The sequence below is a fragment of the Penaeus chinensis genome, chromosome 10 (genome assembly GCF_019202785.1).
Source record: "Penaeus chinensis breed Huanghai No. 1 chromosome 10, ASM1920278v2, whole genome shotgun sequence".
NCBI classification, from domain to species: Eukaryota; Metazoa; Arthropoda; class Malacostraca; order Decapoda; family Penaeidae; genus Penaeus; species Penaeus chinensis.
The window spans coordinates 19,909,375-19,918,958 of NC_061828.1; the positions used below are offsets into that span (position 1 = coordinate 19,909,375).

General features: G+C 47.4%; 1 protein-coding gene across 1 annotated transcript in view; it reads left to right on the forward strand.

Moving 5' to 3' along the window:
• The window catches only part of LOC125029566 (START domain-containing protein 10-like), a 19,727-nt gene extending 10,501 nt beyond the window's left edge, over positions 1-9,226 (forward strand). Inside the window, exons 5-6 of the mRNA XM_047619526.1 lie at positions 7,281-7,403; positions 7,929-9,226. Of these exons, the coding sequence (XP_047475482.1) occupies positions 7,281-7,300 (20 nt within the window). The 3' untranslated portion in view covers positions 7,301-7,403; positions 7,929-9,226. The remainder of the gene's footprint in view (positions 1-7,280; positions 7,404-7,928) is intronic.
• Positions 9,227-9,584: the final 358 nt, after the last annotated feature.

Below are 9,584 nucleotides of genomic sequence, written 5' to 3' on the forward strand. Positions count from 1 at the left end.
CTTAATATGCATGCTAATCCAGACAAAAGTGTGAAGGTCTTCCCTAATGTAACAGAAGAGATCATTGCAGCAAAGTCACTCACCATTGTTCTGTATAAATTTTACAAGGGCCAGAGACGACATCCAAAGTTTTGTAACCTTAAACCCCGAGTAAAAAACCCCTTTCACCTGAATTTTGTCCTTCCATTTTGCTACCTGATTCGCCCATTACCTTCTGGTGGGTGTTCCTTCAGCTACGTATCTCACTGCGACCCCAAGGGGGGGAAAGCTTTTAAACCCCCCCTGGCTTTTCAACAAAATTAAAACCCTTTGGGTTGCTCCCAAGGTAAAAATTTGGGGACCCCGGGAAAGCTGCCCCCAAAAAAAAACATTAAGACTTCTGTTTTAGAAGAAAGGGTTTCCTTTTTGGATTTTGTGGGGAAAGCTTGAAAATTTTTTTTGATATTGGGCCCTTCCCTTTGTTTTTCTTTTATTTTTGCATTGTATGGGAAAAAATTTTGGTAAAAATGCTACACTCAAAAAATAAATTTCCCACACGAAGTGGTTTTTGGGGATGTATTTTTTATTTTTTTACTATAAACATATTTTAAATTTTCAGAAGGTAAACTGCAAAACCATTCTACATGCAAATGATTTAATTTTGGTAAACAAATTTTAAAATAGGAACCTTTCTCTCTCCTTTCTCTCTCCTTCCCCCCTCTCTCTCTCTCCTTTTCCCCCCAATCCTCTCTTTTCCCCCTTTCCCTCCTCTCTCTCCCTCTTTTTCCCCCCCCCCCTCCCCTTCCCTTTTCCCCACCTTTTCCCCCTCCCTTCCCTCCCTCAATTTCCCCCCTTTTCTCTCTCCCTCCCTCCTTCCCCCTCCTCCTCCCCCTCCCCTCCTTCCCCCCCCCTCTCACCTCCCCCTCCCCCTTTATCCTTTTCTCTCCTCCCTCCATCATCCTTTTCCCCTCAATCTCCCCTCATCTCCTCCAAACCTCCCCCTCCCCCTTTTTTTTTTTCCAACCTTTTCCCCTCCCCCCCTCCCTCCTCCCTTTCCCCTCCCTCCCCTCTCCCCTCCCCTCCCTCCCCCTCCTCCCCTCTCCTCTCTCTCCCTCCCCCACACTCTCTCACTCCCTCCCTTCCCTCCCTTCCCTCCCCTCCCTTCCCTCCCCCTCCCCATCCTCCTCCCCTTTTCCCCTCCTCTCTCCCTCCCCTTCTCTCTCTCCCCCACCCCTCTCTCTCTCCTCTACTATCTCCTCTCTCCTCCTCCCCCTTCTCATCCTCCCCTTCCCTCCCCTCTCTCTCCTCTTCCCCTCTCTCACTCTCCTCTCTCCTCTCCCTCCTCTCGCCTCCCTCTCCCCCTCTCCTCTCCTCCCTCTCCTCATCCTCTCCCCTCCTCTCTCTCTCTCTCTCCTCTCTCTCCCTCTCTCCCCTCCTCTCTTCTTTTCCCCTCACTCCTCTCTCTCTCCCCCCTCTCTCTCTCACCTCCCCTCCTCTCCTCCTCTCTCTCTCTCTCATCCTCCCTCTTCCTCTCTCTCTCCCTCTTTTCCTCCTTTCCCCCCCTCTCCCTCTCCCTCTCTCGCCCTCTCCCCTCCCTCTCTCTCTCCTCTCTTCCTCTCTCTCATCTCTCTCGTCCTCCCTTCCTCCTCTCTCTCTCCTCCCTCTCTCTCACCTCCCCTCACTCTCTCTCTCTCTCCCTCTCTCCCCTCCTCTCTCTCTCCTCTCTCTCTCTCTCTCTCTCTCCTTCTCCTCTCTCTCTCCTCATCTCTCCTCTCTCCTTCTCCCCCTTCCCTCCTCTCTCCTCTCCTCTCTCTCCCTCTCTCTCTCCCCCTCATCTCTTCCTCTCCTCCTCTCTCCTCCTCTCCTCCCCTCCTCCCTCCCTCTCTCTCTCCATTCTCCTTCTCTCTCTCCTCTCTCCTACTCTCTCTCTCCCTCTTCTTCTCCTCTCTTCCTCCATCTCTCCTTTCTCTCGTCTCCTCTTCATCCTCCCTCTCCTCCCTCTCTCTTTCTCTCTCTCACTCCTCTCCTCTCATCTCTCCTCCTTTCTCTCTCACTCCCTCTCTCTCCCTCTCCTTCCTCTCCTCTCCTCCTCTTTCTCTCCTCTCCTCTCTCTCCTCTCCCCCTCACTCCTCTCTCTCCCTCTTCCCTCTCCTCTCTCTCTCTACTCTCTTCTTCTCTCCTCTCATCTTCTCTCTCACTCTTCTCTTACTTCTCTCCTCTTTCATCTTCCCTCTCTTCATCCTTCCTTCTCATCCTCTTCTCTCTCTCTCTCCCTCTCCTCTCACTTCTCTCCTCTCTCCTCTCCTCCTCTCTCTCTCCTCCCTCTCTCTCTCTCCTCCTCCCCTCTCCTCTCTCTCTCCATCCTCTCTCTCGCTCTCTCCAATTTCCTCCTCTCTCTCTCTCCTCCTCCCTCTCTCTTCCTCCCATTCTCTCCTCTCTCTCTCTCTCTCCTCTCCCTCCCTTCTCTTCTCTCTCTCCTTCTCCTCTCTCTCCTCTCCCTCCCTCTCTCCTCTCTCTCCCTCTCCCCATCTCTCTCTCTCTCTCCCTCCTCCTCTCCCTCCTCTCTCTGCCTCTCTTCCTCTCTCTCTCCTCTCTCTCTCTCCTTTTCTCTTTTCCATCTCTCTCTTCCCCTCTTCTCTCCTACTGTTCTCTCTCTCTCCCCTCTCTCATCCCTCTCTCTCTCTCTCTCTCTTTTCTCCTCTCTCCCCTTTCCCTCTCCCCCTCCCCTCTATCTTCCCCTCCCTCTCTTCTCCCTCCTTTCTTTCCTCCTCCTCCTCTCTTTCCCCCTCTCTTTCCCTCCTCCTCCTCCTCTCCTCTCTCTCCTCTCCTCTCTCCCTTCTCTCCCCTCCTCTCCTCCTCTTCCTCCCCTCTCCCCTCCTCCTCCTCTCTCTCTCCATCCCCTTTCGTTTCTCTCCTCCCCTTTCCCCTCCTCTTCTTCTCTCCCTCCCTCCCCTCCTCTTCTTTCCCTCCTCTCTCCTCTCTCTCTCTCTTCCTCTCCTCCTCCTTCCTCCTCTCCCTCTCCTCCTCTCCTCTTCCTCTCCTCTCCTCTCTCCCCCTCTCTCCTCTTCTCTTCTCTCCCCTCTCTCTCCTCCCCTCCTCCTCCCCTCCTCCTCTTCTCCTCTCCTTTTCTCCTCTCTAATCTTGCTCCTCCCCCTCTCCTTCCTCTCCTCCCTCTCTCCCTCTCCTCCTCCCTCTCTTTTCCCTCTCTCCTCCTCTCTCTCTCACCCTCTCTCTTCTCTCCTCTCCTCTTCTCTCCTCCTCCTCCTCTCCTCTCTCTCCCTCTCTCCTCTCCCTTCCTCCTCCCCCCTCTCTCCGTCTCCTCCTCCCCTCTCTCTCTCTCTCCTCTCTCTCCTCCTCTCCTCCTCCTCTCTCTCTCTCCTCTCCTCTCTCCTCTCTCTCTCTCCTCCTCTCTTCATCTCTCTCTCCTCTCCTCCTCTCTCTTCCTCCTCCTTCCTCTCTCTCTCTCCCCTCCTCCTCCCTCCCCTTCTCTCCTCCACTCTCTCGCCATCCTCCTTTCTCTCCTTCTCCTCTCTTCACCTCCCTCTTCTCCTCTCTCTTCCTCCTCCCCCTCCTTCTCTCTCTCTCATTTTCCTCTCCCCTCCCTCTCTTCTCTCTCTCTCTCCCCTTCCCTTCTCTTCCATTCCTCTCTCTCTCTCCTCTCTCTCTCCTCTCTCCTCCCCCCCATCCCTCTCCCCCTCTACTCTCCCTCTCTCTCTCTCTTCTCTCTCCTCCCCTCCTCTCCCTCTCTCCTCTCCCTCTCCTCTCCACTCCTCTCTCTTCCTCTCTCCTCTCTCCTCCTCTCCTCCATCTCTCCTCGTCACTCTCTCTCCGTCCTCTTCATCCCTCATCCTCTCTCTCCTTCTCCTATCTCTCTCCTCCTCTCTTCTCCACTCTCTCTCTCTCTCTCTCTCCTCCTCTCTCTCTCACTCTCTCCCCCTCTCCTCCCTCTCTCTCTCCTCTCTCCTCTCTCCTCCTCCCTCTCTCTCTCTCTCACTCTCCCTCCATCGCTCCTCCTCCCCTCCTCTCTCCTCTCCTCAGCTCCCTCTCCCTCTCTCCTCTCTCTCTCTCTCTCTCTCTCTCTCTTCCTCCCTCGCACATCCTCCTCTCTCTCTCTCCTTTCTCTCTCATCCTCTCTCCGCCCTCCTCTCTCTCTCCCTCAACTTCTCCTCCTCCTCTCCCTCTCCTCTCTCACAACTCCTCTCTCTCTCTCTCCTCTCTCATCTCTCTCCTCTCCCTCCTCCTCTCTCTCTCTCGACCTCTCTCTCTCCTTCATCTCCCTCCTCCCTTCTCCCTCTCTCTCTCCCTCCTCTCTTCTCTCCCTCTCTCCCTCTCTCTTCTCCTCTCCATCTCTCTCTCCTCCCTCCTCCTTCTCTCTCCCCCTCCTCTCCTCTCTCTCCCTTCTCTCTCTCCCCTCTCTCATCCACCTCCCTCTCCTCCCTCTCTCTCCTCTCCTCCCCCTCTCTCCCCCCTCTCACTTCTCTCTCTCCTCAACTCTCATCCTTCCTCATCTCTCTCTCTATCTCCTCCCTCCCCTCCGCCCTCCTCCTCCTCTCTCCCTCCTTTCCTTCTCTCTCTCACTTCCTCTCTCCTCCCTCTCCATCTCTCCTCTCCTCTCCTCTCACTCTCTCCTCCATCTCGACTCACTCTCTCCTCTCCCTCTCTCTCCTTTCTCTCCTCTCGCTCTCTCTCTCCCCTCCCCTCTCTCCATCTCCTCTCTTCCCCTCTCTCATCTCTCTCTCTCTCTCTCTCCCACTCCGCTCTTCCTCCTCTCTTCTCTCTCTCTCATCCTCTCATCTCTCTCCCCTTCTCTCCTCTCTCTCTCTCTCTCTCTCCCTCCTCCACCCCTCTCCTCCTCTCCTCTCTCTCACTCCCTCTCCTCGCTCTCCCTCTCCTCTCCTCCGTCCCTCACCTCCTCCATCCTCCTCTCTCTCCTATTCCTCTCCCATCTCTCTCTCTCCTCTCTCTCTCTCTCACCCTCTCACCGTCACTCTTCCTCCTCCCTCACTCTCTCCTCTCCCTCAATCTCTCTCTCTCCTCTCCCTCGCATCTCTCTCCATCCTCCCTCTCCATCTCTCTCCTCTCTCTCTCTCTCTCACTCATCTCTCTCCCTCTCGTCCTTCTCTCCTCTCTCTCATCTCTCTCCCCCCTCCTCTCCTCCTCGCTACCCTCTGCTCTCCTCGCCTCTCGATCTCCTCTCTCCCTCTCCTTACTCTCTTCTCTCTTCCTCACTCCTCTCCCTCTTCTCTCGTTTCTCTCCTCCCTCTCTCACTCTCTCTCTCGACCTCTCTCTCTCTACTCTCCTCTCTCCTCTCCTCCATTCTCTCCCTCCTCGTCCTCCACTTCCTCTCCTCCTTCTCCCCTCCTCCCCCATCTCGCCTCTTCTCTCTCTTTCTCTCTCCCTCTCCTCTCCTCTCCTCCTCTCTCCACTCTCTCTCGTCCTCTCGCCCTCTCTCATCTCTCTACCTATCTCTCTCCTCTCCTCTCTCTCCTCTCATCCTTCTCCCTCATCCATCTCCTCTCTCTCACTACTTCCTCTCTCCGTTCTCTCCCCCATTCTCCTCTCCCTTCCCCTCCTCTCACCTCTCTCTCTCTCCTCTCGTCCCTCTCTCCCTCTCTCACTCTCTCCATCTCTCTCTCCTCCACTCCACTCTCTCTTCTCGCTCTTCCCTCTCTACTCTATCTCTCTCACTCCTCATCTCCCTTTCTCTCTCTCTCGCCTCTCTCTCAACCCTCCTCTCTCTCCTCTCTTCTCTCCTCTCTCTCTCCCCCCTTCTTCCTCTCTCCTCGTGTCTTTCCCCCTCCTTCTCTCTCCTCCGCCTCTCTCTCCTCCATCACCCCTCCCCCCTCTCCCCTCATCCCCTCTCCTCTCCTCCTCCTTCGGGTCTCTCCTCCCCCTCTCGTTCTCTCCGTTCTCTTCCCCCTCTCCTCTCTTTTCTCCCATCTCCTCCCCTTTTCTCTCCCCTCTCTCCTCCCTCCTCAAACTCCCTCGTCTCTTCTCCCTCTCTCTACTTCCTTCTCCTCCTCCTCTCCCAAACTCCCTTCCCTACTCTCCTCTCTCTCCCACCTCTTCTCCTTCTCCTCCTTTCTCTCTCTCCCTCTCTCTTTCCCCTCTTCTTCTCTCCTCTCTCTCCCCCCTATCCCGGTCTCTTCCGCTCTCTTCTCCTCCCCTTCCCGTCTTCCTCTCACCTCCACCTCCCCCTTCCTCCCTCTCTCTCTCTCCTATCTCTCTCCTCTCCTCTCTCTCCCTCCTCCCTCTCTCTCTCTCACCTCTCTCCTCCGTTCCTACCCTCTTCTCTCTCCTTTTTTCCTCTCTCCTCCTCATCCTCTTCCTCTCTCCCCTCTCCCATCTCTCCTTTTCCTCTCCTTTTCCTTCTCCCCTTCTCCTCTCCGTCTCCTTCCCCTTCCTCCTCTCTCTCTCCCTCTCCTCAAACCTCTCTCATCCCTCTCTCCCCTCTCGTCTCTCCAAATCTCTCCCCCTCTCCCTCTCCTCCTCTCCTTTTTATTTTTTTTGAAAATTAAGAAACCCCAAAATTAGGAAAAGAAGCTGTTATTGCATCAACTTATAAAGCATATTCTTATAACCAAATTTCCATTTGGGCTTGGTCACATTTTGAAATATATGAGAGATTTTATTCCAAATTTCTTGTATGTATTACCGAGATTTTTTTTTGTGTAAAAAAAAATTTTTTCGGGTTATCTGTTGGGCATTTAAAGATAGATGGGTTTGTTAAACAACCCGGGGGACTATCCAAAATTTACAATATCCTTGTGTAATCCCCTTGGGTTTGTCTGTGGTTCAGATCCTATGTGGAGTATGAATTCTTTTCCTTTTTTCTTTATGCAGTAGTGAAATTTTTTCCGGGTTATTTTAAAATGAAAACTGTTTTTTTATTTATGTAAATATGAAGGCCATCATTTTTTGTAAAAATTAAAAAAAAAATTTTAAACCCTTAAAAAACCCTTGGACATTCTTTTTTCTATTTTTTCTCTTTTTCTATATATATATATATTTTTTTTTTTTTTTTTCTTTTTAAAATGCTTTTTTTTATCCACTAGAGGTTAAATTGGAGATAGAGTGGGTATAAAAGCTCTAGAAGTAAAAGGCATGATCCTGCATTATATCTGTATATAATAGTAATTGCTTTTGCATGATTACTCTCTACTTACAAAAGTTTTAGCCTCTGATGAAAGAAAACTGTAAATTAGAATATACAGCAATTCATTCATCAACTTTAGATATATCACTGCACATAATTTGATTCACTGCGACAGTATATTAATTTGTCTCTCTCTTCTCAAAGATGGTGAAGACATTACATAAGGCGTGTATGCAGTACCTGACCTGGAAACCGCGCAACAACCCAAACTACAAGCCATGGATTTATCCCGAGCAGATCAGCATACCTCGGATAGCATTCAGTCAGGTAGTTTTCTGGGCTTTGTGTCTTGTGTATATTTTTTCTTCATTCTGTTAAAATTACTATTATTTTGTTATTGTTACTATTGTAACCATTGTTATTGTTTATTATTATTGTTATTATTATTTTATTTTTTTTTTATTATTATTTTTATTATTAATATTATTATTATTATTATTTTTATTATTATTATTATTATTATTGTTATTGTTATTATTATTATTATTATTATTATTATTATTATTATTATTTTTATTATTATTACATAAATCCTACATCATGCATTTTTTATCAAGTTTACCAAGATCAACATTAATGGCATAGTGTAAAATGTCAACCAAAAGAAATTAGAGATGTTATAATTTATGACAAAAGCTGGTATTTATGTGTCTGGCTTATAGTGGTAGAATTTAGGTATCGTAAGTAATATCAAATGGTTATAAATATACCGACATTTTTTTTTTTTTTTTTTTTTTTTTTTTTCAAACTGCTTTGGATTATTTCACTGATACTATTTTCTCACTTACCCAGTGCACCAAGAGTCCTGCTGACGACATGGTGGAAATGCTTGATGAGTCGGACATTGACGAGAAGGCGTTGGAGCAGTTGAACCACAGCCATTTTTAACCTGCTAATGTCCATAGACCGGCAAGAAGACAATGTGATATCTTTATAAAGTGAAGATTTGTAAGCAGCAAATGATGATATATATGAAATCACCATAAGATTGTTTTCAGGTCTTTTTAGCATCAACCCACTACTTCACAGAAGGCAGGCTTTGAGATCAAGAAATTTTAGCATTTTATGATAAAGAGTCAGTCTCTTGTTCTCTCTCTCTCTCTCTCTCTCTCTCTCTCTCTCTCTCTCTCTCTCTCTCTCTCTCTCTCTCTCTCTCTCTCTCTCTCTCTCTCTCTCTCTCTCTCTCTCTCTCGCTCGTTCCCTCCCTCCCTCCCTCCCTCCCTCCCTCCCTCCCTCAAATTAGAATCTCTTTATGTAGAAAGCAGGACAACTTATTTATTCTAATTATTGATATGTTATATATTTTTATTTACATTGGTAGTCATACTTTGGGTAGATAGGATAATTCACAAGTGATTTTTTTTTTTTATCTCTTATTAGGGTATTGGTATAATACTGTATTTAACTTTTACGAGTTTTTGAGTTTCTCTTCTTCTCTTCATTCTTTTGGATTTTTTCTCTTTTCTCTTTTATTTTTTTCTCATCTCTTCTAATCTCATCTCTGTTTCTTTTTCTCTTGCCCTCTCTTCCTTTCCTTTCTGTCTTTTTTTTTCTGTAGCTCAGTGATAGATTTCACTTAGTTTTTAAATCAGACCAAGCAATTTCACTAAATATATTAATTTTAGGTATGGACTAGTATTCCTTTGTCTGTTTTTACCAAATCTTAAATATCAATAGATTGCTGATTTCTGGCCTGATACGATGATATAAAGTATATATGTACTATTTATTTCCCATAATAATGTTTTTGCTATGGGTAATTGTATTTATAGATCTCTTTCTAATGAATATCTTGATTTCTTTTTTAATTCCAAAATATTTGTAACCCAATCACTACATATTTATGTACCTGTTTTTTGTGAATTTTGTTAATTACAGATGGCTCCACGTGTGCTCATCCACCAAAGAGTCTATCAGTAGGCCCTAGTGACTGCTGCTGATTTCCCAATGCCTTGAAATTGTAGAAAAATGCATTTTCCTTTCTAATACTATCAATATCAATACTGTTATTATTTTTACTGATATTAAGATTATTAAATTGTTATTAAACTTTTGGTTACATTAAAGACAATGAAATGATACAAAAGAAACTTTCCAAAAATCAATGAAAAGGGTAAATAGGTGAGATAGGTAGGACTAATAACTGACTCCTTGGTGATGAAGCACTTGTAGAGCCATCTATGTGTAAATACAATAAGTAAACTTATATTACAGTGGGCATGGCATGTGTTCTTGCCATACATGCCAATTGGGATAATACTGGTGTCATTTCAGCGATATGCTTAATGATTCAATAGGCAAAGGTGCCTGATTACTGATATATTGTTAAAGAGTTTGAGCCTATCTGATGGGGAGAGCGAGTAGGACCCCTACTATTCTTACCAAATTGGGGGAGGTGAGGCTACAAGTCCTAAGACATCTGCCCACCTCATTTATCATTTCAACCAA